We start from the raw sequence: 27,868 nt of genomic DNA, 5'->3' as shown, positions 1-27,868 counted from the left end.
AAGTATTCCATAAATTTTATGCCCGTCGATTACCCGTCCATTTCATATTAGGCAGATAAGAAAATAACAGGTACAGTCACGAGTACTAATATGTATACACTTTGAAACCATGTCGCATTAACTTTTTGACAAATTAAACCGTAAATCTTATTTAATGTCAAATATGATAGTGCGACAGGGTTCTAAAGTGGGTACATGATATTGCTCATGACTGTACAACTTCGAATAATATTAGATGGTGTGGAATCTATAGTAAATCGACTATAAAATAGCCAATTTTCAAGGTAGCCGACCGAAATGAGACCAAAATCATTAAACTCCATTATTTGTTTTTACTACTTATAATGTAGGAAAATGTTTTGAATATGAATTATTTTAACACAAGGGAAGATTAAATTGATAAAATTAAACAAAAAGTTGTGTAAAAGATTCACTATATTGTTTTGTACAGTGAGCAAGTTTACAAATTCAAAACAATATATCTCTTGTTACACTCTTAAAAATAGTTATTTCTTTTTTTCACTAGTCGGACTTCTTAAATTACAACTAGTTTGTGGAATTGCTTAGACAATCACTGTGGAGTAGAATCAATATAAATGACCTAGCGAATCTCAGAAAAAAATAGTAGTCATTTTGTAGAAGGTCAAATGTAATAGCAATTCTATTCATACATTTGTTAATATGGGAGACCTGCTCCGTATTTATTACGATGTTTTTCTATTATCTATAATATCACAGACGTGTACAAACTTTCGATTGAATCCGTTACGATAAATGAACAACGACAAACTTTGTTCGCGTGTCTGTGCCCTTACCAAATATGGAAGTAATTCGGTGTGTTGTTTCGAAAATGTGTACACGACTCCGCATTAAACATGGTGACACTGGTAAAACACCTCTCTTACAAAATACTACTCCTTAAATTCACAAAAATCAAAACAAATACTTTCATCATCACCAGGGTGTCGAGCAAGCAGAGGAAATCTAGCATTACTGAAGACTATAATAACACTAAACTTACAAATTTAAGTACTATCACGGTTTCCAGTCTATCTTACAGTTTCCTCTTATAAAAGTAATTTTTACAGACGATAATGTCCCAAGGGTCACTAGAATTTGTTAACAAAATAAACAAATTTAAAATAAAATTTCTAAAGAAAAATAAAAGTTTATAATTTAACTATGTACATTTATTGTTACAAATAAAAGTCTCATTCGCACACTCGCTTTACCCATACTCACTTATTATTCAAACTTATATTACTTTTGTTCCTGTCGCTAGTTATCTACTGACATTATGACACCAAAAGTGTAAGGCCACGCTATCCGAATCGACCTCGTGGTACGTCTACACAAGTGCGGGGCTTTGAACAAGCTCGGTACTTCGATGTACATTACTCCTCTACTATCGTCAGGTACAATTTACTTTCGAAACTAGTGCAATGTACATCAAACTCTAAACCCACGATGTTTTGCTTACTCATATTTTAACTATCCAGTACCCCAGTGACATAGTTACTTAATGTAAAGCCACCGCCAAATAGTGGGCAAACATAAAATTAACAGTCAAACAAACAATTTAAAAATTTCGACAACAGAAACAAAGTCGATCACTGAAAAGAAAACCTATCTAACAACAAAATAGCTAGCTAATAGCTTATTGGAAAAATATACTGGTAATCTCAACACAGGGCGAAACCGTGCAATCGATGTGCTTGTTTCGTGGTCCGTGAAAGAAAATTTGGTGGGTGAAAACAATTTCTAAACACACAACTCTGAAACTGAGATTCATCATTGTCTGTGAAAACAATGTTACAAAAATATTCGAGCTGCTTGTATGGCTGCGTTTCCATTGACGCTGAGATATGCAGGAATCGACCAATCACCGTGACAGAGCGTCTTCGTTTTTCGCTCTTTCGAACGCTGTGATTGGTCAAATCCGCACATCTCCACTCTTCTCCGCCCGTCTCCGCGTCAGTGGAAACCCGGCCTAAAAGTTGATTATTCAACAGTGCACTAAGGAACATTGCCGCGTGCATCCAACACTAAGTCTATGGCACCACATCGTTCACTCAAACTCGCCAATCTCGTCGTCCACGTCGTCAAGACTCTGTTGCTGTTGCTGCTGTTGTACTAACGCTAAAGGCCCCTTTTTGTACGCTGTCATTTCCTATAACAATTAAATAAGAATTATATATTATTTGTACCGAAACCATCGGAAATAATCAATTTTACTATTATTACTGTTTCTATTTTTCTATGGCGTCTTCTTACATCATGTAGGTCGTGTCAAAGCATAAATCTGTACAGCACCTGCGCGTTCAACACCTCACCTATTCCATTTTCAGCACCTACGGGTAAACTACAAGTAACCAGTCAATGTCACTATATGGTTCGTCAAATCCACTATTAAGTTTTCATCACTAAGCGCTGGTTTTGCTTCTCTTAGGGCCGAGGGTTTCCAGAATGTTATTAAATAAAAGATATCGGTTTTTTAGCGGAAAACAAAGTTCCTTCGTGCATAGCCAGTATATTCTCGCTCACTTGCATTGCAACAGAAAGTAATGCGGGCAGGGTAAAGTACAACGCGAAGAGTAGCAGGAGAAAGAGTCAATATTTAACAACTCACCCGTTCATATCTCGCCTTGTCCTGTTCTGATAACGCCTCATACTTGGCCTTGGCGTCGGAGTCAGCCGCGGCCCAGCGGCGACCGAGCTCCTTGGCGATGTCGCCCATAGTGTACTCGGGGTTATTCGCCTTCACTTTGGAGCGCTCGTCGTTGCAGAACCAGAAGAACGCTGATCTAAAGGATGGAGGGTTATATGTTATAAACAGCTTGAAGGGTGTGGTATGGTGACATGTGGAGAGAATGTGAACGCATAAGTTCAAATGATGCACACAAGACACAAAGTGGAGTAAACAGCCCTCTTTTCACTGATGATTCGAAATTCACATCATGTACATTGCTGTATGGTGAACTGACGAGTACATACATATAACCTTGTCGCGTTAACATATTTGACATTTATTACTGACTCCATAGGTTAAATTCGTTAAGTATGGCCGGAACGAGAGAACCTCAGACAAAACCAAATTCAAATTCAAAATTAACATTCAAAATAAAAAACTAATCAGACTGCAATAAGAACCAGTTCACTAAAATAAACCAGGAATATGAATGTTCGAGACCGTAACTCACAGCGATCGCTTGGGCGCGTTGGGGTCCTTGACCTGCTGCCGCTTGCGCCCGCGGCCCACCTTCACGTCCTTAGGCGGCACGTAGTTCTGCATCTCCAGGTCGTATCGCTTCTTGTCCTGCTCTGCCATCTCGTGGAACCTCGCCTTCTCCTTCTCTGACATCGTCTGCGGACAAAACGCGGTTTCAAAAGTCAAAGTATTTATTGCACACCATACATAACAGTTGTTATAAAACTGATATAGTGCCACATATGAGCCCAGGAGGATATAGCAAAAAACAAGAAAAAATATAAAATGTAGCTGATACTTTCTACTCAATAGGAAGGGATAAAATGATTGTAAAAGATGTTATTTGAATTGTAAATTGTAAGGAATTGTCTAGTGAAAATTGGAGTCTAGCAAAGTTACGTCATTTTAAGCAGGCAATATATTCTAGAAAAATGTACAAGGGTAGGGTGGATTACGAAAGCAACTCGCATTTGGCCCGTTGTTTTTGCTTTTCGAACATCATCAGTCCTTTTTACAGTTGCCGAATGTACTTTGCTATACCTTAAATAATTATCAAAACGTTATTATTATTTTTTATTATTTCTCTCCTGATCCTATCCCTTACCATATTCCGATCCTTATCCTGGTATATTTTATTACTGAAGAGTTGTAAAATGTCATAATGAATCATATCATCGTAATTAAGTAATTATTATTGAAGACAAAGATTTTTCACTCAATATTTGTTATTGACTGACCATGGAAGCCAGAAGAAAAAAAAACAAAAGTACTCACATTCCACCTCTCAGCGCATTTCTTGGAGAAGGCGGCGAATATGACGTTTTCTTCTGGGTGTTTCTTCTTGTGTTCTTCACGGCATGTCTGGACGAAGAACGCATACGCCGTCATGCGCCCCCTCGGTTTGTTGTAAGCTCGCGCCCTCGGCATCCTCACTTTGGGTGCCGTCGCCTGGTTTATGAGGGATTGCTGCTGCTGCTGTTGCAACTCCTGAAAGTGGAACTCTACATCAGTATACTAACAGAGCATTGATACATACTATATATCAATGTTACAGAGAATCAAAAAAGGTTTGCGTGGAAATATAAGTGAAGCTAGTTCAATATCGTCGCCTAGAGAAAACCACGCAACCGCCTTTTGAAAAATCTCATTTGGATGTGATTTTTGTTACCAAACCTCGCAATAGACACGATAGTTTCAATCCAGGTCTGAATTTGTGAGCTCAATTTTCTACGGGATTAAATTTATTGAAAGAAACCGAGGTTTTGTTGAGAAAAACACATCAGAAATATAATATGATTTTTCAAAAAGGCGCTTGCGTGGTATTCACTATAAGGCGACAATATATCGAGTATAATGTTATTTATAACTTACAATACCTAGTTAACGTAAACAATACCTAGTTGAAAACAGTAGGTACACAAGACAAATGTACAGCGAAAGAATTTGAGGGTTGAACCACATCTTGCCAGATGAAAGCATACTTTCCGATGCGTTTCCTTTTCTGTAACTCAGAACCGTCGTGTGTTAGGGCGAGGTAATGAGACCGCACGCGGCGGATTCGCCGAAGCGGTCGGAGTTCGGTCGCACTCACGGTTCTGAATGACAGAAAAGGATAGAAGCATAGGAAAGTGCGACGCGGTGCGCCAGATGTCGGTCCGCCCTTAAACGAATAAATTCTAAATTTCGCAATCTCCAAACTTACCTGTAAGGTAACAGATTGCCGTTGCAAAGCAGCTTGAATTTGTTGTTGCTGTATTGCTTGTATGTGGTCTTGCAGCGTCTGTTGTTGCTGCTGCAGAGTCTGCGCCACCTGCTGTTGCAGCGCCGCCTGCGCCTGCACTATGGCCTGCGCCTGTGACTGGCTCACTTGCAATGTCTGTTGCAAGTTCTGCAAAGCTTGATGCTGTTGACTCTGCAATGCTTGTTGCTGTTGATTCTGCAATGCGTGTTGCTGTTGTTGCTGCTGCTGCTCCTGTCGTTGATGCTGTTGCTGTTGTTGCTGTCGCCAAAATCGCACATGGTGTAAATAACAATCGATTGGTTTATCATTTTTAACTCTTTCTAAAAGTCTAAATTGCTAAATAATTTTTTTTTTAGAATATAATCTCCATACATATTTTTTTTTAGAATATAAAGTATCAAAAACAGTGTGGTGCACAAACAAACCTCTAACTGCTGTTGCTGCTGCTGTTGTTGGTGTTGCTGCAACATCTGTTGCAGTGTCTGTTGCTGACTCTGCTGCAGAGTTTGCTGCAGCGATTGGTTTTGCAGTACCTGCATAATCATCACACACAAATATAATATTTAGATGAAAATAAAAATAAAATTAGTAGCATTGATAATTTAGTTGCATGTAGGTGTGCCATGTGAATTATCCATTGCGGCACCAGTGATGCAAGTCAGTAACTGACAAACCACCTTCCTTAACTTGAAAAGCAAATGGCTTAAAGTATTCTTTTCGATTCTTTTGACTGGGAGCAAATAAACAACATATTCTATGATGATGAGCTGATCACCTGTTACCATACAGTTAATCATGTGGCTGCAAATTATGAACAAAATGTATGTCTTATGTTGCTTTTCATTGTCAGCCAAATAATTTACCAATTTACACAAAATATTATTGCAGATTGCCTAAGTCCCAATCATTTGAAATTGAGGCTTACCTGCTGCAAATTTTGCTGCTGCAACTGTTGTTGCAGACTCTGGCTCTGCACCTGCAGCTGCTGTTGCTGCTGCTGCTGCTGCTGCTGGAGATCTTGAGGGCTGCCCTGCTCTGGGTCAGGGCTCGACTGGTTCTGGCCCTGCAAACAACATACATCTTCAGACATACATTCTACACATCGAGTGGACAAAGCCACAGATCTTACTACAATTTACAATTTTACCTATTGGGAGTACCTGGGCTCGCTAGGATAACAAGAGGACATAAGACTTTGATAGAGGACTATTTTGAACTGTTGGCGGAACTGCTGCCTGAAGGTAAATGTGATAAGAGTTGCCAATCGATAGTCCAATATGCAGTGGCGGCCCTAGGGCGATGCGAGCGGTGCGATCGCACCGGGCGCCGTTTTAGGGGGCGCCAAAACAGCCAAGACGGGACCACCCTGACTGGCAGCCCCGAATCTACAGGGGAGTAACTGGATTGGGCACTCCTGCCCTGTGAATAAGATCTCTTAGCGGCCACATAAAACTCATACATTTAATGGGTAAAGACGACAGATTGTGACCTAATCAACTGAAACTCGAAACTGTATTTTGAAGAGGGCCACTGTGAGGTCTCGCACCACCTAAATATTTTGCTTATCGATATAGGCAGTGGCGACTATAGACCAATATATGACCAATATCCTCAAATATCGATAGTTTAATTGAGGAAATAACTATAGATACTATATTGGTCATACAGCAATACAGCGCAACATTAAAACGTGAATATAGATCATACAATTCATACATAAGAACGAAATTAATTATTAATGAATTTATACCTTCCTTCACCCAATAATGAATAATGAGAATAGGTAATATGTATAAAAACGAAGGTAGATGTACAAAACTTATAAAAAATATTAATTTGATGAGAAGATAATAATAAATCATAAAGTGAATTAAGTCTTTATAGATATATTTAAGAAAGGGTTAGGTACTGAAATTATACTTTTCACATTCTCTTCAACAATAAATACCTACCAAATCGAGAAAAGATAGAGTGATCCATTCTACTCTCAATACCGTAAAATTGTAACTCAGGAACATACCGTTAATGAATAAAAAACAAAGCTAAAACAATAGGGCACTTTGACTCCTAATTCAGCACAAAACAACTTATAAATTAAATAAATCAAAGTAATCAAACAAATCACCGCGCCAACTAGTGAAAATTATATCGCAAACAAAACGAAAATAAAATGACCGAATGAATGAATCAATGAATGATTAAGTTGGTTGGGCAAGCAAATCCTACTTGTGGAAACGGAAAATCTGCCTGTGTGACCAATTTCAGTAGGAAAATCATAATTTGTTGAAACATTTGTTATACAAAATGCACTTATGTAGAAACATTATCTTAAAAATGTACTTTTGAAGTTTTTATTTAAATATCATGTAAACTGCACGTACGGTGATGGTGATAAACGGCTGTAGCAAAAGCAATTTCAAGTGGAACTTATTATGGCTCTTATTTTACAGGCTGAATGACAACCTGACTTTCTCCAAAAAAATATCATAAAATGAAATATTATAATGGTGCAGAATCTGACAGACGAAACTTAACTTTATTTAATTTTAATAAATCTAAAAATAGTGGCTTCCTTCTTTTACGACCAGTGCAAGACAAATAATGCTAGTTTTAGAATGAGGGTCTTTCCAGGCTAAGTTCCCAAAAATATATAAATGGCGCTGTACCGAGTTGCATTCGTTTAACCTTCTAGTTTCATGTTATGATAATTATTCATCTTTTATCTTTGTTTTTAGGGATAAATGATGACCTTTGTTATTAAACACAGGCACAACACATCTTCCACCCATTATTATTCGGATCAAAATAAAGAGAAGCAATATAGGTAGTAACAATTATGTACAATACAAACAACAATTATTTTTATATATGCCTCTGCCATTACATTATATTTTTGAATAATTATGTACCCAAGCAATGAGAAAATAGGTAATCATCACGTGAAATCTGTACAACACCATCTACGTATGTTTTATTATAAATGGCGCTGTCTAACGCCTAGGTGCCTATTTTGTCATTTTTTGAGTACATAATTACTTAATATTGGGATCAAATTTGTGTAGAATTATATGTCCTTACTCTTTATTTTTCTCCTTAGTTGTTTTTGGGTATAAAAAGGTGACCCTTAAAAATGAATATGTCTGAAATCCATAAAATTAGAAGGTTGTACCTACAAAGGCAACGTCAGCGCGATTTTATTAGGTAGCGTGGCCTAGAAAGTTCCTCATTTAAAATAAATTATTGTCTGTGGGAATCAACACCTTTATTTCTGTTATTTTAATTAGTTTCTAGAAGATTTATATTTTACGCATACCAATCGAAAGACTGTAAACTTTAGGGTTAAGTTATTTACTATACAGGGTTATTTAAGAAAAAAAAAATAGAACGTCAACTTGATTCTACTCCTTTTTCTATCCGTGTGGGTTGTGAAGTGATTATCGAGCTCATCACACCTGGTGTCCTGGAGTGGTATCTTTATTGTACTAAAACGATAGTAGGTGTTTTTCTTGTCGGAAATGTTTAATTAAATCGAACAACGCGAATAGTCGCTAGACTACGTATACGTAGTCTGTCTAACTGGTCACGTTGTTCGATTAATAGTTCTTATAATCTGTAATATTTATTTTATATTTGGATTCTATGTAGCTTAAAGTACGATATACCACTGAAAATAATTAAAAAAATACAAAAATGTTCATAATTTTTTCGACTGGAAATTTCACTTGATATCAACTCAGAATCATCTGAATGGTGATAAGGATATTTTTTTTCTACTCAAATGGTTTTTCTCTTGGCACCATTCTGCATCTTACAGGTTAAGAAAGTGTAAGACGACGGTGTAACGAGCTTACCCAGGTTTCTATTTAGTCATGCCTTAAATAAGTTGATGGGAATACCGATAATGGATGTGCATTCCACTCCTTTGCTGTACGAAGTACAGATTTCGTTACTGTGTCACCAACACCCTGTATACTACACACTACGAAACGAACGTAACGTTACAAACGTTAGTATATGGCTCTTTGGCACGGTTATCAAATTCCAAAATAACATCTGTAATTTTACATATTTTTAATGGGCCAATGCCAATCCACCAAGAAGTACACCAAATGTTTGTCCTTATACATCCTAAGATATCAAGGGCTTAATTCAGTAGGTAAGTATGTAGCCGTTACATAAGCCATGTCAGACCTTAAGCCGCTCATTAATTAAAAAACACTGATAGTAAACCTGATGAGATCGGTCAATAACCCACAAGATAAGAGCAAACAAGTATTTTTATACGTATGGCGTTATGTATATCGTGGGCTTCGACCAATAGCCGTATGTCATTTATCTACAAAGACAACATTGGCAGCGTTTATTAATCGAGATGCGTAGTAGTTACATTAATTACATTAGAGGATTTATTAGGTGTCGGTGCAATAAATATGTAATAATGATAAATCCAAATATCTTCCATCAGAATATCGCACGCGGCACGTTTATTACATCCCCATTCATCTCGATCAATTTCTGTATGGACTACGGCATATAGAGGCGATAAAGGATTAGGATGTCCACTGTTTGTTTTCTAGCTAACTCCAACCATTTTTATTGCGTGGGCCGCTTCTGTTCCTCAGCCATAACATTGTGATGATACTACACTGAAAATAGAAGGTTATTATTTCTTCCCGATATAGTTAAATTATTGATGGATGACAATAGTGCACAAGGTGGATCGGCGGTGCCAAATCCATTTTCTTTTTCTTCATATAAGTGCAGCCAAATCGGCAGAAGAGGATGAAAAGAATGTATGGCTATTTATGGCATTAATTAGTGCTCTAATATAGATATGGCGATGGTCTTGTACAGTGAATTAAGGACATGATACCTACCAGCCTACGATTACAATTAATTCACTGCATTTCATCGAGATTTTACAATACTCTTGAACTTCTAACATAATGTCTGGGTACTAGGTACTAAAACAAAAAAAATATCTAGTTGTGGTCCTGCATATTATTGTTCGTCCATGGCATGAATCAAAAGTGTATACTTTATTTCGTATTGATATATTTATGTATAGGGATTTAAAAACTTTGTATTTATCTACTCGTACATAACTTATGCACTACATTAGTGTCTCCGGTCAATAGTGTTTAGGGTTTGAGCATTAGTGTGTCGGGTCTTTGAGTTTTTAGGCTTATGAAAGTTTGGTATATTAAGCATTAGTAATCATTTTTTGGTAAAATAAATGTGCGTACATTAGTTATTCGGTCTGTAGTCATTCAGAATTATGAGGTCTAATATCGTAACCCCGAACTCCGGGGTTACGATATTAGAGTATTTAATTCCGGAGTTGAAATATCGGAAAAAATATACCAAACTCCGAAATTCCGAATTGGACGCCATACTCATGACTGCTATCAGACTAAACATTTTATTTACTAAAACATCATATTTAAAAATACCTATTGTAATGATAGAACACACACCTACAATTTAGAAAGTTGCAGGTTCGAACCTGGGTTGGGTGGGCTCCATATCTCTAAGTGAAAACTTGTTTTAAAATTAATTAAATTAATATTTTCATGGATAATATATGTTTAAGTATTAGGTATTAAAATCAAAATTATAAAAAGTGAAATCGTTTTATTAGTGAGGGTATCTTCATGTTTTATTTAGTCATTATTGAAACAATAATTTTGAAGAAATCAATCAGCAACGCGTGTACCATTTTTGTAAGAACATAGTGTGCATAGATCCCTTTGTCTTTGTTCTTCAGTTTTATTGTTTGTTTAGGTCATTATGTAGGTATTATAAATTCGCCAAAATACCGCTATTCGCCTTAATTCAGTCTATGGAGAAACCACCAGGCCCCCTTGTATCTCACCAGCAAGAAATGAATAAGCGTTGCTTAATTTAGTACCTACATGAAATACCTATAAAATATTTTTAAAGCTGCAGGAATGATTTTAGCTTTATTGAAATACAAATGTTGTTAGCTTTCAGATAAGAGGTTCATACCGTTGGAGACGATGACTGATGAGATTCAACATTTGCAGACGAATACCACCATGGTTGCTGGGCTGATTCTTCTCTAGTATTCGAACCCGAAATCATACGGTAATCAAAATTGGAATTAGTAGTTTCTCCACTGTTGTTGGTAAATCCACCTGTCATTTTGTAAGTATATAATTGATGGGTAGCTGCACTAGTGCTTCGGGCAATCTCCTCATTTATTTGTTGTTGGTGTTGTTGAAGTTCACCTGCGCCAGGCCACCATGCGGCCTCGCCGCGCGCACCCCACGCGCCCCCCGCCGCGCCTCTGTCCCCCATCTTATACTCGCGGCTTTGGCCTAACCAGTTTCTTTATGACCCTGCAGCTACTTCAATATATTTTATCTTTTCTTCTTCTTATACACACCATGTCCTTATATACGTTAATATAAAACGTATTACAGAAATACAAAAACAAATTAACTTAATCTTCACTGGAAACACGAACACACCTTTAGCACAAACAAATGTCGATTTTATCACAAAGACCCCATGTAATTTACTGATTCATAGCTGACTCTAATAGAAGTAATTCAAAATACATTGCAAACTTGTACAAATTCGTGTGTTGTTAATAGCAGCCGGCTTTTAAGTTCCACTCTACACGCGTACGTTTTGTCTTCGTTAGTACTTTGAGTCAATACAATTGGCAACGTCGCATTATGAGACGCTAAACAAGTGCACACAAGCGCCCTCAACGCGCAGCGGCTGGTCACGAAAATGTTCGGAAATACACGAAGTGAGGCCGAACATGCACAAAGCGGCAACAGCCCGTCCGGCAACCGGTCAATAAGAAAGACGATTAGCGCAGACAAACCATGGCTATACTTGTTTTGTTCATACTCACACTCTGTTTACCTATGTTTAATAGAACAACGAAATATATTTTAAAATGATATTATACATCATTCCTAAAGTAAACATTAAAAACATCTAATCACAAGATTTAATTATGTAGGTAGGTACGTTAAGACTACGTAAAACGAAACAAAGAAAAGTTACTTAATAATATAGGCTACCTACGTACTAGTCTTACCTTTTGAGATTTAGATTGGAACTATTCCTAATTATTATATAGTTAATAATTCTTGTAAATAGTAGGTACATTTTAGTACCATCCAATATGTTATTTTTAGTCTTCCTGAAGGAACACTTAAAGTGTGAACACTTGACGCATATATTTTTAACAGTAACAATAATATAGGTATTACAAATGTAAATGTCTTTTAATTTTACAAATAGAAGTAGGTAGATAGGACTTACTTTATTTATTTCCCATTTTCCGGATTTTATTTTCAACTTTTTAACAGGGTCGATTTTATTTATTTAAAATACTAAGTGATATATGTACCTATATTACTTCGGTAGGTAGGGAGGTAGTTGCCTCTTATGCGTTTTATCTGATCTGACTCGATAAATAACCAATGACTGCTCGCTCGGCTGAATTAGGTATGTTACATGGTAATTATAATACAACATCCATCCATCGACAACATCATATTGTTAATATGACCACATTAAAGTGATAACATAAGAACTAATTTAAGGGACAAAATAATATGAGTGAATAAAATAACAGTTGACTAATTTAATGATTAAAGCCTCTTAGGTACCTATCTACTACGTATAAAATAAAATAGTTTATCATTACATTTTAATTTTAGGTACCTAGGTAGGGTAAGTTCTACAAACTTTCGATTTAAAATTAGTGTTAGTGTTCATTTAATTAAATATACCTAAATAAAATATTAGGAAAAGTTTATTATGTTTACCTTAATCTACTACGTATAAAATTAAATAGATTATCATTAAATTTTACTTTTTTTAACTTATAGGTAGGTAGGTAAAGTTCTACAAACTTTCGATTTAAAATTAGTATTAGTGTTCATTTAATTAAATATACCTAAATAAAATATTAGGAAAAGTTTCGGCCAACCTTCCTACCTATTTAAAATCATCCGAAACAAATCTGCAACAAATCACTTGAAAAATTGAAGACACCTAATTGGAATTAATAATGTAAGTCCTATAAATCAGATCGAACGAAACACATTTCGCGCCATAATTATGTTAACAACAAACCCGTAAAATTCAATTAAGTAGTATTTGAGTCCAGTAGTTTCTGGTAGGTATTACCTATGCGTGCGACCCTATTACATCTTACTTATACAATTAATACTGTTTTGAGACAGGAAAGTATCCTACAATAACAATCACATGCAGATATCACTATCAATATAATTGAATCCAATAAGACAGGTGCGGGGATAAAAATTATAATGTTGCAAAAATCTGCGTTTTATACAGAATGCGTTTATTGTTTTTTATACTGATTCAATCGTATAATGAATTTAGTTAAATGTTCAAAATACATATCTTCTAACTAAATAGTAGAATGATAATACATGACGTACACTGATAAATAGGTAGGTACTTATACTTACCTATAGCATATTACAGTTCTGTCATACATAACTACAGTGTCACTTTTCTTCGGCAGCCATTTGCTTACAAATTTAGAATGTAAAACTATAAATATCGCTCTAAACATAATTGTCATGCACAGATAAAATCAAAGAAATGATTTACACCTACACCAGCAAAATGATAAATAAATGTAATAGTATTTAAAGGAAATAATAAAACTCACCGAGTATGTGTTTATTACGAACGGGCACACGATTTCAGCGCTTATTACGTAGGGAACTTCGTGCTCGTCGTAATGAATACATGAGCAGACGATGTCAGCGCCAAAAGATTCTCATTGGTCAAAATTGAATTTGCCGCTACATCACAGCCAATCCGTAGAAAAGAGCTAGCTTTATTTTTTGTTTATACTACATACACATTTACATTTTCACCTTGCATTGTAGCACACTATCAAATCGCTCTGTTTTTACGAATGAAAAGAACTGATCCGTGCTTGTGTGCAACATTGCTAATATGCCATGGCATCACTAGTATGACCATCACAATCAAATGATAACAAGTGGGCAGAAAACATAGTCCATATTGCTATTATTTTATACGTTTACATGCGTTAGATACTGTATTTATTAAAATAATCAAGAGTATAAAAGTAAATAATTTAATTAGAATTGTCATTATTACTGTGATAAACTTCTCATAATACGCTACTTGACAACTTAATCAAATGAGATACGTCATAAATAAAAGTGGAACAATGTCGTACTCATTGTTACTTAATTCATAAATAAAATTCGAAAATAAGTCGTAAGTAAATGAGATTGATTTTTAATCATCTTACAGTGGCTTCTATTCTAGATTACAATTATATAATTTATCTTTGAGCCAGTCAAATACCCTATTTAATATTGTAAAATAAGTGAGTACATACAATTTGAAAATATATTTTAAATCTTTGTACCTAATACACACACATGTATAATAATATTTAGTAAATTCACCGCACCCGCGACTTCGTCACTGGTTCTATCTATCTGCTAATTTTAACCAAATCGATTTTGTAAATTGTAGTTAGGTTGTGAAAAGGTAACAGACAGATAAGAGTAGCTTAGGCATTTGTAATATTAGTGTGGCATTGGTGTGTTTAGATTTTTCTTGAACACATTATTTGTTAATAATAAGTGCAACTAATACTAATAATGTATTATAATTTTTAGCAAAATTTTGTTTCCGATTCTGGTCACCCTTTACACGTCGTTTGATTTGATGAGTGAGTGAGTGAGCAACAGAATACAACTCGTTCCCTTCAGACGATATCGAATGGCGATTGTTGGCGATACGCGATCTGTCGTCGTCGGTGCGAAAGTCTATTCTTGATATAAAGTTTTCTCGGTGGCATAATTGATTTGTATTAATTTTGTTTATATCATAGTTTGAACTATATTATTTCAAAGCATTATGAACTAAATAGTCAACTTCAAGAGATCGGCCCAGAAGATTTTTGCCAGCTACTGTGAAGGCAATGAACATTTTTGTGCATATGTGTAGTGACTAGAGAAATACTGTCCTGAGACTGTATCTGGTGTGTGAAAACAAAGTAAATAAGCTTTTATTGACATGTTTTTAATTGATTTATCATCTAGAAATGTCCTATGTTGGTGTAAATCATAACCTCAATCGTGCGTCTTTGTGATACGTCGAACTGTTTTTCGACGCCTCGGGCGGGATTTAGTGTAGTTGTTACATTTATTTATTATATATGATTCAACGCGAGTATCCAATGAACAACGGGTTTAGTACAGGAGAGGAAGATTCTAGAGGGAATTCGGATCAAATATGTTGCCTTGTGGATGACGGCGAACGGTGCAGGCGGCCCGCAGGCAACGCCGCGTACAGCAAACGCATACAGAAGACCGTCGCGCAGCGGAGGCTCAAGCTAAACATTGATCCCCAGGTCAGTTGTGTTTATTTCTCATTTACCATACATGAAACGCCAATTTGTGTCAGTTGCGTCCACACTCCCGGCGTATAATAACGATCCCGAAGGAGTTCTATATTTTCCCGAAAAAAAAATACCACGCGTAAGGTAACAATACTGATTTATATATTGAAAAAATAACAGAAAATTGTTTAGAAACATCTTTTGTTGCTATAAATTGTGTAATTAGACTAAGTTTTTATAGTTATTTATGAATTTTAATAAAGAATTAATTGCTATAAATTAGTCTGTTTCATGTTAATAAGTCATTACATTACCTTTGAGCTTCAGCATAACATTTCATGGAAACTTCAGTGTCCATACCTCATAAAGTTATGCCTGAGATCCTTAAGGAGTCTGCCATATGTAGAAGACGACTTTACTTTTTCAATTCTAAACACATATAATAAATTTGAAATCTTGATCTTTCCAGACAAGGCACACATACATATGTGATGATCACAAAACAATGATTCAGTGTGCAAGGACAAAGCAGAGGAGGCCAAAAGACTCCGAAGACGACAGCAACGAGGCAGAAATGGATTCTCCAGAAGTAGATTGGTTTCAACTCCAAGTAAACACACTTAGGAGGTACAAAAGGCACTATAAAGTGCCTACACGGCCTGGCTTGAATAAGGCTCAATTAGCTGATGTGAGTATCGTAAATTAATAACTGTTTTAACCTACATTCCATCAATTGTTACTGTCTATATAATATAGGTAATTGGACCCTGCTTTGAATTTTAAGTTGTTGTTCTAACAGTACTAAGTTTTAAGTCAGATTTTTATTCAATTTACTAAGTAGTACATCATACACATACAGTTTTTCTTTTGTTCCCATTACAGTAAGGATTATTTACTACATTTGTTTGAATTAATACTAATTATGAATTTTGATCCACAGGCTATCCAGAAACACTTCAAGACATTACCAGTAAATGAAAAAGAAATTGTGACTTACTTCATTTACATGGTAAAAACAAATGGTAATAAGTTGGACCAGAAAAATGGTATGAATTCAGATTCAGTGTAGACTAGTGTGTATGTGATCTATTTATAGAAGTGTGTAGTTTTAAATTAGCTTTAGACGTTATTTCTCTTCCTGAATTTTCAATCTGGATACCTGTGTTATTCAGATTACCCACAGTTTATTAAAACAAATGATTCTTTGGACCTTGCCAGATGGAATTTATTTCATCAAGATATTTATTACTATTAAAGAAATTAAATTAAAATATTGTTGTCATGAATATCTGAATAGCACAGTGACTATAATTATGAGACAAGATTTTTAGATTACATGATATGAATATGAATTGAAAATAACACTAATTTTATTATCCTTCATTAGAAATTTCTACAGAGTGCAGTATCTACATGGTAATATTAAAAATAATCAAATGACTGAATGTATTTTAAGAAAGTGTGCTGCCAATGTGGTTTTTGTGGTCTGTAGAAGTTGTGATTGCATTATATTCCAATGAACTCCACTTTACAATGTAACTGGTATTTATTTCCTTGTAGTGTAAATTAAACAGTCTTTATATTATATCTAAATCCTTGCAGTGTCAAATGTTACGATTGTTAATTGACAAGGGAAATGCAATTTTAATATAAATACTGTTAAGAGAGATTATAAATAACAGTAAATTTTAAAATGTAAATTTATTACATTTTATCTAACAAACTTGTGTATCATTGATGTTAATCCCCCTCCGAGTCTGATGAGATTTCTATCCACTCTGAAGCACCTTTTTTTGTTTTGATTTCTGCAGTTTGGGGAAGTGATGGTACAACTGAAAAATTATTTAAAATTATAACAAGACAAAAAAGACGAAAGATAAATACTCAAAGTACCATATACTTTGTTTAGAAAAGTATTCATGAACAGGAAGGAAGCTATTGTACAAATGTTGCCCTTTTTATTGTCAATAAGTTATTGATTATCAAGAACTAAGCATTGTGTTTAATGCAAGATTCTTGTAATTTTATCACAGAAATATCACAATTGTCCCAAACAAGATGTTGCTGCTGAAAATTAATTTACATATTGTATAAAAAAAGTACAATAGCTTATATAGGTATTATGTCATTTTACTCAACACATTGTCCCCACAAGTATATCTACCATCCTCTAGTATATTCTTGTGTATAAACTCACCATCATATTTGCTAGGTTCTGGTTTTACATCATCATCAAACATCTCCTCATCATCCTCTTTAGGTTTCAAGTCATCTAATGTATAATTCTTCAGCTTAATGTTTAGATCCTTTTGGATAAGTGATAGCACATGGTCCTGTGTTATGACATCTGAGAAGTTTATTTTGATGCGTTTTTGTCTGAAATTATAGTGGACAGAAAATAATTAATTATCTATATATCAAAACTGGAGTAATGTGGAGGACATAACAAAAAGTAAACTCTTGCTCTTTGTAGAATTTCCAATAATAACGGGTGAAGGGAAAAATTCCATAAAATACCTATTTCTAATAATATTTCATTTCTTTTTTAAATTTGATGTAGAAGCTGATGCAGTAATGCATAAAATAAATACATTCAAAATCTTACCTCATAGTGTCATCATCCATTATCGATTTCTTTACCAGGTCTACAATTTCTTTACACCTCTCTGCGCCACTATTGACAGCTTTGTGGACTATGTTACTGCTGTATATTGCAGCTCCTGTCAGGTCTAGAAGACACAGTTCTTTGTACTGGTTCATGCCAACCACCAGCAGCCCACCACCAGTGTTCACACCTTCCTCTGTGCTACTTGTGCACACTGACTCCTCAATAAATGAGGGATCTGATATTAGGATGCTGGAATTTAATAAATCATACCATTGACTATATATGTTTTTTTTATTTAATAATAATAATAACATTTATGAGCATTCATGCATGCCACTGCTGAGTAAAAACTTCCCTTAATCAATATGAGTACAGTATTTTAATAAATTATATCTATTGTACTCACTCATTTCCAAATATAGCAAATGTTAAACACACTGGATAGTGATATAAAACTGTTGGAATGGGGTCTTTTTCAACCAGGGTATGTATGATGACACTGTCTCCACTTCTCGTAACATCGGGCCGTTTGAAATGAGCCAGTGATGTGAGGGTGGCAATACTGGCACATTCTATCAAGTTGCCATCATGGTTCAGAACTCTGATGTCTACTCGTAAAGACCACACCTGGTAAATGAGATTGCAGATTAGTTGTACCAAAAATATATACTTTTTTTACACTTTTAAAAGAGACAAGCTAAAATAATGTCAACAAAACTGTAGAAACTTATAATTATGTACCTTTTCCTCCACAACAATACATAAAGACTCAAGATCTATGCATTTCGAGTCCTTATAACATTTTTCTAATAATCTGTTCAGATAAACTGATAGGTCGGTCTGACGATTAGGCTCAAACTGGTACCCTGCCATAGGGCCAATTTCCACATTAATGTAGAGAATACCTTCATTTGGTCGAATTTGTTTAGGCTGCACTACTTCACATGACACCTGCGCTAGGATTCTGAAAAATATATCATTAGGACTAATTAGAAAATACTGCACTTTTAAATATAATTGTATATTGTGGATAAATTTTTATAAACTCACTTTGTCTCGCCTAAAGAAACAATGCAGCTCCCATATTCTGAACCAAAGAAGATATTCAAATTTCTGCTCTCATTATAGCTTCTTCCATCAAGACGCTGAAAAATAATATAAGTAATATAAGCTCACTATATTATCAGTTGGACTAGTCAGAGGTACATCCATCGTAAGTTGAACTGAACACCCACGCTTCACAGAGCTAAAAAATTAAATAATCCATTAAAGTTTGCGCTTATATTTGAGGTTATGCCTACATACATGCCCTTCTGAAACTATTTTGTGGAGAAAATTCTTTTCACAATTAGATAAGAAAATATCCCTCATGATTTATGCTCTAATAAATTAATTCCAAAATCTCAAATTTCCAACTCTTCTAATAAATGTGTCAGATCAACACAAATCAACAATTTTTTTTTTTACAACTGTTGTGGTAAGTATTTTAGTTGGTACGCTTGGATCATTCTTCCTATCTCTTTTGTTTATTACTTGTAAGAAAAGGTAGCACCAGCATAATATTAAAGTTGGCACTACTGCTTTTCTGCCAAACTGCTTTTTTTTGTGTCCCGGTTTTAGGCAAATGAATTATATCACTACAACCTTGAACTTTTCATTCCAACGCTTCCTTTGAAATTACAAACACTTGTATTGGAGTGATAGTTCTAAAATAATGACAAACAATTATCAGTAAGAAGGTATGTAATCAGAATAACGCCTGGATCTGTGTTATATAGATCTACTTATAATAGGTAGGTACTTACATCTAAAACAGAACAGAGGTGTTTGGCGCCGGATGGTGTTTAATGATGACGATCTAAGATTATCAAACGAAAAGTTTAAGTACTTAAGTCCCCCTAAACCTCTGTAGATTAAGTCAAATTACAATTATCCCAAATGATTAATGAACGATTGTTTATTGGTTACCAGAGTAACAACTGGACACATTGCTCTTCATGAATTTTTTACAAAAAAAAGTAAACACAGCACAGATACGTCTGTTATTATTTTACAAAATTAAAGATTTGTAGTTTTATTATTAGCCACTATGGAAGATATGAAAGAAGAAGCCATACACTACACTGCGCTAAAATTGGCTGAGGAAATTAAGAATCTTTCCATATACAAATCATTTTACAGTGATGTTCAGGCAAGTAATGTTATTTGTCCAGTCTGCTGTGGAACGATGGCATCTCTTCCGCTCTATTCTCTAATAAGCTTTCGTCGGCCATGGTAGGCCATATACAGATCTAATTTATGGCGCCACATTTGTCAACCTCCTTTACGCCGCGACATTTCGACGCGTGATGGAACCTTGGGCGAATTAACCATTGGGAACCCACGATTCTTCTGTACCACCCCTGAACTTTTCGCGGCGTATATTTGAGTTAGGTGTTCTTTGTTAAAACAACATTGGCAAGGCACCTACCTACCTATATAATTACATTACCTACATAAGGAAAATATTATTATTAATATCTACTTCATGTTTTTAGAAACTGGTATGTTCACCAAATGTGAATAAGGAGGATTTTAAGCAAACCCTCCAGCAGGCTATGAAAGAAAAGGGCTTAGACACGAAACTTCGGAACACAGTTTTTCATTGGGTACGATCTCAAACCAAGCAAAACGTAAGTAACTTTTTCTATATAGGTTCTTACTATATTAAAAAATCTTCACGTTGTATTTCTAATAGCCTAGGCAGAAAGGTTACTCACGATGGCAGCGATATTTTTACTCATGGTTTTATTTTCTTTTTCAGAAGCTAGATCCACTATCTTGCCTATTAAAAGCTAGTGCTCAATGGGAGAAACGAATACACAAGTCGTTGAACTCGATGTGCTCCGATTTGGAGACGTCTTTGGCTAAATTACGGCCGCAAAGTGAGCAGGAGGAATTTGCGGATAAATGGAACGAACTCAGTACATACAACTTAGGTGAGACATCTACATTAATTATCGCAGTTAAAGAACACAGTTTAGTATTTATTATTATTAACGGCTTCCGTGGTAAATGGTTAAGCTTTGGGCTCACTATCCGAAGGTTCCGGGTTCAAAACCCGTTGGGAACATATGACAATAGGTGCTCCCTAGTTTGGTTAGGGCATTACAGGCTGATCCCCCGATTGTCTGAAAGTAGGATAATCTATACTTTGGACGTCACGTTAAGCAGTCAGTCGCGTCTACTTTTTACGTAGGTATGTAGTCGTTACGTGACCCATGTCAGGTAAGGGGCCTTTGACGACTCAATATTAACCCTAACACCAGGTTTGAATGTTTGATGAGGACAGTAATTGATGTCACAACCCACACGAGAGAAGAATAGTAGGTACCGATTATTATACTTGCCCTACCTAGCCCTCGAGTAAACATGCGCAATCTTACGTAGGTAGATGTACCTACTTAATCATGCCGGGTTTCCACAAATACACTTCTCATCAAAAAAATCGAAACACCTTGCAAGTTTACGTTTTGTCAGGATTATCAGAAAAATGTGTACATTTAGGAATAAATGTTAAATGTCGTTTAATAGTGAGTAATATGAGCTTATCAAATCTTAATGTTAATGTTCTAAATTTAAATGAATTTTTCATAGGTTTCGTATTTTGTTAAATGAGTCATTTTTATTCCGTATGGAGTATAAAGGAAATGGATAAAACAACACACGTAAATGAAAAAAAAAGCTAAAAAACGTTTATTTAATAACTTGTATTCCCTCCCCGAGCTCTAATTACTGCTTCCATACGGTTCTTCATCGATCGGATGAGAGTCACGATCACATGCTGTGGTATATTGTCCCATTCCTCTTGGATTGCATCTTGCAGCTGGCTAAGTGTTTCTGGGGCAGGATCTCTTGCTCGAATTCGTCTCTTTAATTCATCCCACAGATGTTCAATGGGATTCATGTCCGGGCTTCTTGCTGGCCATTCCATAATAGAGATATCGACTTCGTTAAGATAATCTCGTACGACGCCCGCGGTGTGAGCCCTAGCATTGTCGTGCATGAATATGAAGCCGTTGCCAATAAAATGTGCATAGGGCATCACATGAGGCTCGAGACACTCTTCGACGTACCGATGATAGTTTAGTGCAGGCAGACGTGGCCCAGACACGAAAGCAAGCTCTGTCTTACCGTCGGCGCTGATTCCTCCCCAAACCGTCCACGAACCGCCACCATAGCTGACCTTTTCTTCGATGCAGCATTGTGCATAGCGTTCTCCGTCTCTTCTGTAGACCTTGTTCCTTCCGTCGTTACCATACAGCATAATTTTACACTCATAAGAAAAGAAAACTTTGCTCCACTGTAGGTATGACCAATTTAGGTGCTCACGTGCAAAGTTAAGGCGCGCTCTTCGATGGTCTGCAGTTAATTTCGGCCCATTTGCTGGCTTATGCGGTACCAGTCCACGATCCTTCAACCTTCTTCTAATTGTAGAGTCACTTACAGCCACCCTTCGTACAACACGAAGCCGCTGCTGCAGTTGAAAAGCGTTAAGGCGTCGATTTCTTAAAGAAGTTGTTACAATAAATCGATCATCTCGCTCAGAAGTGACCCGATTCCTGCCAGATCCTGAACGGCGCGTGAACAAACCAGTCTCCCGATAACGTTTATAGACTCTATGAACAGATGACAGGCTTAGATGCAGTCTTGCAGCCACAACACGCTGACTAAGGCCAGAATCCAGCAATGCCACAACTTGGGCGGCTTCTGTGGGCGAAGTATCCATACGTTTTAGAAAAAAAACCTTTTTTCAGACGTCCCAAAGTCACAGTATTGAAATAAAAAACAAAAAGTTTAAGGATAGGCGCCAATTTTTAGTTTTTAAACGCTAAATGTACTCCAACCCTAAACACACATTTGTCTCAAAACAGTGATTCATTTCGTTTATAAGATAAACAAATGAAATTCTAATTTTGAATTTAGAATTTTCGCTTATTACTGTAATGGCCATACTGCCAGCTATACATTTATGTATTTTTTTTCATCGTATGAATTCTTTTTTGTGTTAAATTCGGACAGAAACAATGAAAACGGAAGTGTTTCGATTTTTTTGATGAGAAGTGTATTTTACGTTGATTTTAATGGATAGCCCGAAATGGAAAATCTAGCTTACCAGCGATATTAGATGATTGTACAAGAAAACCTATTTTATAGAAGTTGTAAACTTTATTAGCTTACGTATCATACAACCTACTACAATACGTAGGCACGGTTTTTACCCGACTGCTTACGACATCAATAAGTAGGTAATCTGTATTGTTTTTAATTACAGATCTATCAAAATATAGACCTGTCTATGCTCCAAAAGATTTTCTAGAAGTTTTACTAACTTTGTCCGGATATGTTCCTTACACGAGAGAGTGAGTACATTTTGATGTTAACAATTGTATACCTATGAATGTACCTTCTGTTGTTTATCTACTTGTATTTTCTTCCAGAGATGAACCAAAGTGGGAATTCGCTCATTTACCTATTCAAGTTAAAACATTAGATGAATTGGTAAGACAGCTTAACAGTAAAAACGTGATTTTTTGTTGAAATTATTAAATTGAATTTTCCATTCTTTGCTGGAAGTGTTAGGTAAACGTGTCTTTCCAGACGAACTCAATTTCAAATCCTGCGTCAAAGCATAAAAAAAGCAATAATATGAATCTGAGTTCTTGTGTTAGGTATCATCTTACAGACTGCGCGCGTTTTGAGAATACCTACCAAACAAGATCGGTGATTATACTTAACTGTTTTAAAACTTTACACAGCGTAAAGTCTACGTAGAATGGACAAACGGTGAGCCGCTACTAGGTGTCAACTCAAACATGCCCAGTACGGTGCCGGGGTTCAACACACTCGAAGCGGAACGTATCGGGCTGGGAGAGCGAGTGTCTGCGTTGGGCTACGCTCCAGTCATACAGGAATACTTGAAGAAAGGGAGCCCGCAGTGCTTGCGCGCGAAGCTTTGGTCACAAGTCCTCGGGGCTGAGATACAAAAACATGTAAGATTCAACTATAGCAAAATATTATTTTGAGCCATGTCAGGGGCCTTTGGCGGCTCAATCATAACCCTCACACCAGGGTAGATGAGGTAATCCACCTCACAACGCACACGATAAGAAGAAGCAAAATATTATCAAATCAAAACATAACCAAAAGTACCTAACCCCAAGGCTGAGGCTTTCTTTTTCGACGTGTCTACTCTTGATTTCTGTAGCCGTCGAGATATGTTAACGTAGTCTGGATAAATTCAGCAAGTGAAGTTATTATAAAATCTGCTCATTCGCTAGAAGATACGATTTAACGAAACTTAACAAAAATGCCGTTTAGATTGGAGAGTAAAAATACTTACTATATATTATTTCAGCATGCCAGCTACTTCGCCCAACTTAAGAAGAACGTATTAGAAGTAGATCTCATGATAGATAAACTAATATTCAAAGACGTACAATTGACGGCATCTAACGACGACCAATATTTTGTTTTCGAGGATTTATTATATCAGGTAATTATTTAACTTTCGACATAAAATAAGGAATAATACTACGTGCTTTCGTTGTTCCTTATTCTATGCTTTCGGTACAGGTTAGGTATCTCTTCTGATGAAATAATATATTTTTTTAAATAAGTACTTATAGATTTGCGTTTAACCACATTCTCACCTGATGGTGAGTGAAGATGTGGCCTAAGGTGATACGCTTACTTAGTAAATGTTCATTCTATATAGTTTTGAAGACGAATTCATAGGCAGAAAGAAATCAGGGCCAGGTATATTGTAATCGGTACTGTGATCGGCACACATACATGGTACAATATTGGCCCAACCTCCCCTAGCAGCTTCTCCAGACATCATATGCCGGAACGCGAGTTTCGTCAATTGGTGCAAAGGCTTTGTCAGGAAGAGTAAATGTGTCACTCGATTAGCGCCACCCAGGGGTCACGTGTCCTCCCTACACGTGACCCCTGGTCTCGAGGGTCTCGAGGGTAAACGTGCAGACATGACTTACTTGAACTCCCAAATCCTGTAATAGTTGTTAAGCTATAAAACAATGTAAATACCCTCCTAATATCAGCATATTTCTAAAGTTCCTATTGCCTTTTTCTCGTTGCCCAGGTGATGTTATGTTTCTCCCGGGATTGCGAAGTGATGCAAGCACTGAAGGGCAGCATCGGCAACCCTCTGACAGTGACCATCAAAGGCAAACCAGCCTCACCGGACGCCACTGTGTTCCCGCCCAGTGGTATTATACCTTTCCATGGATTCACTATGTACGGTAAGTTTGATTAACACGTCATTCATTATAAGTACGTTATTATCGGGCTTCATTTTAAAAGCGCCAATAAGAATTTCGTCCGTGCCTATAAGTAACGGCCTTTGGTTTTGGTTTCATACAAGACCATTAACCCGGCCTGTTAATGGTCTTGCCTGCCTGTTCGGCGCATCCTTGCCGCGAGGTTGGGGCCTCTTTATTTCAGTAGGCCGGAGTGACATGGTGGCTGAGTTCGGATAGGGACCCAGACTTACAAGGTATGACGTAGAATCCTTGCCCAGGGATGCGGGTGAAGACCTCAACGCTTGCAGAGGCGGAGAAGGGAGATATCGGTACGGCAATGCAGGACGGAAGGGGCGCGTCACAGGGACTGTAACCTGAAACCTGACAAAGGGCAGCAATAACTGTCAGTACTATTCAGAGGTGGACAGGAGTCCTAGTACGGCTTTGAAATAGATTACTCTGGGCACCATCCCACTCGCGTCAGACAGAGTACTGCGGGGCGGAAAGCAAGAGGGAAACCACTGCCTTATTTTTCTGTAAAAAGTAGCATGGAGATTGCTACACCGACAAGAGCGTGGCTCTAAAATTAGTGGTGGGGCTATAAGTAACTAGACCTTGATTTGCCATTTCCCCAGCACCCGCAGATCGTAGATCCAAAGCTAAGTGGTGTCCACTCCACTTGAGAATATTTAGCCTAAGAGCCTAAATCATCGGTGCACCGACACTGTGCCTGCGTCACTTTTTCTCCACAGGTTCAATCATAATTTTATGTCATCCTCGAAAACTCCATACAAAATCTTTTTTAAGTCTGGCATGTAACAGTCAATCGTGCTGACAGAAGAAAGGAGAAGAAAGAACCGCACATTTGAAACAGTTTGACATGCGTGCCTGAGAGAAAACTCAAAATTTAGCTGCATTGATAAATTTAATTAGTATAGCTTACAAAAAATGCTAGAAGCGTTAGTTTTCTGTGCATATGGTTGTAAGCGATAACTTTAGTCAAAATTAAAATGTCTATACCTGGTGGGAAATTGATGTTAGACGTGGCAGTGTTTACTGTGTCGTACTACACGTCGTACAAGCTCATGTCGATGTATCTCGAGAAGAACCCACGACCACGTCATACCGAACTCAGGGAGAAGTAGGTTTGTTACTAGTTACGTACTTATACCAACAGTAACACGCTTCGAGAAAGGTTTTTGTTTTATCATATTGTAAGGGAAATGCCGTGGTCGTGGTACCCCAGTAGGCAGAACGCTTGAGGTCGCAGGTTCGAATCCAGTACAGGCCTAAACCAATGATTGTCGAATTTGTTTTCAAATTCATGTTTAGATCATAAATGATTATCACGTGCTCAGCGGTGAAGAAAAACATTGAAAAACAGCGGTGAGGAAACCCACATTCCCGAGAACAAGTCAGACAGGCAGTCGCTTCTGTAAAAAACACCTGTCAAATCTTCAAAAGTAAGCGGACCCTGTGAAAAACGGAATAATGCACCCGGCCCGCTAAGTTGTCGTGATAACTCTAATAATTATTATTTACATATTGCCTTTAATAATCGTCATTATGTTGGCGGCAGCTATATCCTCATATCATATACGCGCGCCGGTTAGTGGTAGACTATTCCATTGCTGAATTTCACATTGCTTGTTCCAGCAACGCCGTTCTGCTATCTGTACGATGACCCAGTGCAACTGTACTACACGTTTCGTGCATTTTACATCCGTTACTGGCATCGACTACATTACATTTCCACACATCCACAGGTATTAAAACGTTAAAATAATAGCTTTTTTATTTCCAAGAAGTTTCCAAGCTAAAATCTCCATTTGATCATACCGAGTGATTTTTATTTTTTTCAAGCATGAGTTGTATGTTTTCAGGGCATAGTTTCATTATGCCTTCTCTATGAGAGGCTATTGGAAGCGAACGAGCCATTACTTTGGATACACTTTAGGAACATCAATATTAATCCGTGAGTATAGAAAACCTCATAATTACAGGGTAAAAAACTTGTTTAAATTGAACTTGAACTGACCAAACTCACTCAATGACTTCGATTTCAGCATAAGAGTCGTATTTAAATGGTTAATGAGAGCATTCAGTGGACACTTACCTCCGGACCAGCTGTTGCTTCTCTGGGACGCGATCCTCGGCTACGACTGCCTGGAGATCCTGCCGTTACTGGCTCTGGCCATACTCAGCTTCAGGAAGGAGAACATCTTCCAAGTAAATACACTCCAAAACGTGGACGCAGTACTTGCAGACCTCTCCACCATATCTGTGATACCACTACTACAACTAGCGCTGATGAAAACTTAAATACTTGATACGAACGTGAAACACGTCTTTGATAAAAACACTCGACGGTCTGAATCTTCCGTTATGAAAAGTCTAAATAATTTTATAACGCTGAATTGTGCATTCGAAACTGTATTTTCCAGACTATGTATGTTTGGAAGAAAAAATCTTAAGGAATATTTTTCTACAATCTTCAATAGACAACTTCACGTGTGAATATAGCTAATTGTATTGTTTGTATAGTATTTTAGTCGATTTTATTTTGTAGACGTTTTTTTTTTCTTTAGAAAATAAA

The 27,868-nt window shown here is 36.6% G+C and overlaps 4 protein-coding genes across 11 annotated transcripts; 2 read left to right on the top strand and 2 right to left on the bottom strand.

Moving 5' to 3' along the window:
• Nucleotides 1-417: 417 nt before the first annotated feature.
• LOC126366520 (high mobility group protein DSP1-like) lies at nucleotides 418-11,625 on the bottom strand. 3 transcript variants are annotated; one of them, XM_050009661.1, is made up of 8 exons: nucleotides 10,959-11,625; nucleotides 5,875-6,012; nucleotides 5,375-5,482; nucleotides 4,911-5,168; nucleotides 3,983-4,195; nucleotides 3,201-3,364; nucleotides 2,630-2,804; nucleotides 418-2,170 (listed from the first exon to the last, which is right to left on the bottom strand). In XM_050009661.1, the coding sequence occupies exons 1-8, from the start codon at nucleotides 11,268-11,270 to the stop codon at nucleotides 2,069-2,071; spliced, it is 1,470 nt and encodes a 489-aa protein (XP_049865618.1). In that variant the 5' UTR covers nucleotides 11,271-11,625; the 3' UTR covers nucleotides 418-2,068. The 3 variants fall into 3 exon arrangements, with proteins under 3 accessions (XP_049865618.1, XP_049865617.1, XP_049865619.1); XM_050009660.1 differs by having other exon boundaries at nucleotides 4,911-5,207; nucleotides 10,959-11,624; XM_050009662.1 differs by lacking the exon at nucleotides 10,959-11,625 and adding an exon at nucleotides 6,902-7,036 and having other exon boundaries at nucleotides 4,911-5,207.
• On the top strand, nucleotides 10,937-27,860 carry LOC126366517 (TBC1 domain family member 19). Of its 6 annotated transcripts, none has more exons than XM_050009656.1 (11): nucleotides 10,937-11,057; nucleotides 20,506-20,640; nucleotides 20,772-20,946; nucleotides 23,283-23,370; nucleotides 23,449-23,509; nucleotides 23,767-24,000; nucleotides 24,366-24,503; nucleotides 25,113-25,272; nucleotides 26,929-27,038; nucleotides 27,156-27,247; nucleotides 27,339-27,858. In XM_050009656.1, exons 2-11 carry the CDS (start codon nucleotides 20,566-20,568, stop codon nucleotides 27,592-27,594), a joined length of 1,389 nt encoding a protein of 462 aa, XP_049865613.1. In that variant the 5' UTR covers nucleotides 10,937-11,057; nucleotides 20,506-20,565; the 3' UTR covers nucleotides 27,595-27,858. The 6 variants fall into 6 exon arrangements, with proteins under 6 accessions (XP_049865613.1, XP_049865609.1, XP_049865612.1 ...); XM_050009652.1 differs by lacking the exon at nucleotides 10,937-11,057 and adding an exon at nucleotides 19,569-19,707; XM_050009655.1 differs by lacking the exon at nucleotides 10,937-11,057 and adding an exon at nucleotides 19,576-19,761.
• On the top strand, nucleotides 15,178-17,083 carry LOC126366542 (histone deacetylase complex subunit SAP30 homolog). The gene is made up of 3 exons (XM_050009691.1): nucleotides 15,178-15,372; nucleotides 15,830-16,048; nucleotides 16,301-17,083. Exons 1-3 carry the CDS (start codon nucleotides 15,178-15,180, stop codon nucleotides 16,427-16,429), a joined length of 543 nt encoding a protein of 180 aa, XP_049865648.1. The 3' UTR covers nucleotides 16,430-17,083.
• Nucleotides 17,043-19,427, bottom strand: LOC126366524 (exosome complex component RRP45). Its single transcript, XM_050009666.1, has 7 exons — nucleotides 19,274-19,427; nucleotides 19,019-19,113; nucleotides 18,710-18,932; nucleotides 18,375-18,595; nucleotides 17,966-18,217; nucleotides 17,558-17,736; nucleotides 17,043-17,192 (listed from the first exon to the last, which is right to left on the bottom strand). Exons 1-7 carry the CDS (start codon nucleotides 19,337-19,339, stop codon nucleotides 17,101-17,103), a joined length of 1,128 nt encoding a protein of 375 aa, XP_049865623.1. The 5' UTR covers nucleotides 19,340-19,427; the 3' UTR covers nucleotides 17,043-17,100.
• Nucleotides 27,861-27,868: the final 8 nt, after the last annotated feature.

Source organism: Pectinophora gossypiella, chromosome 4 (genome assembly GCF_024362695.1).
Source record: "Pectinophora gossypiella chromosome 4, ilPecGoss1.1, whole genome shotgun sequence".
NCBI classification, from domain to species: Eukaryota; Metazoa; Arthropoda; class Insecta; order Lepidoptera; family Gelechiidae; genus Pectinophora; species Pectinophora gossypiella.
Note: the sequence above shows the minus strand (reverse complement) of the source record. Positions and strands in the feature narration are given on the sequence as shown.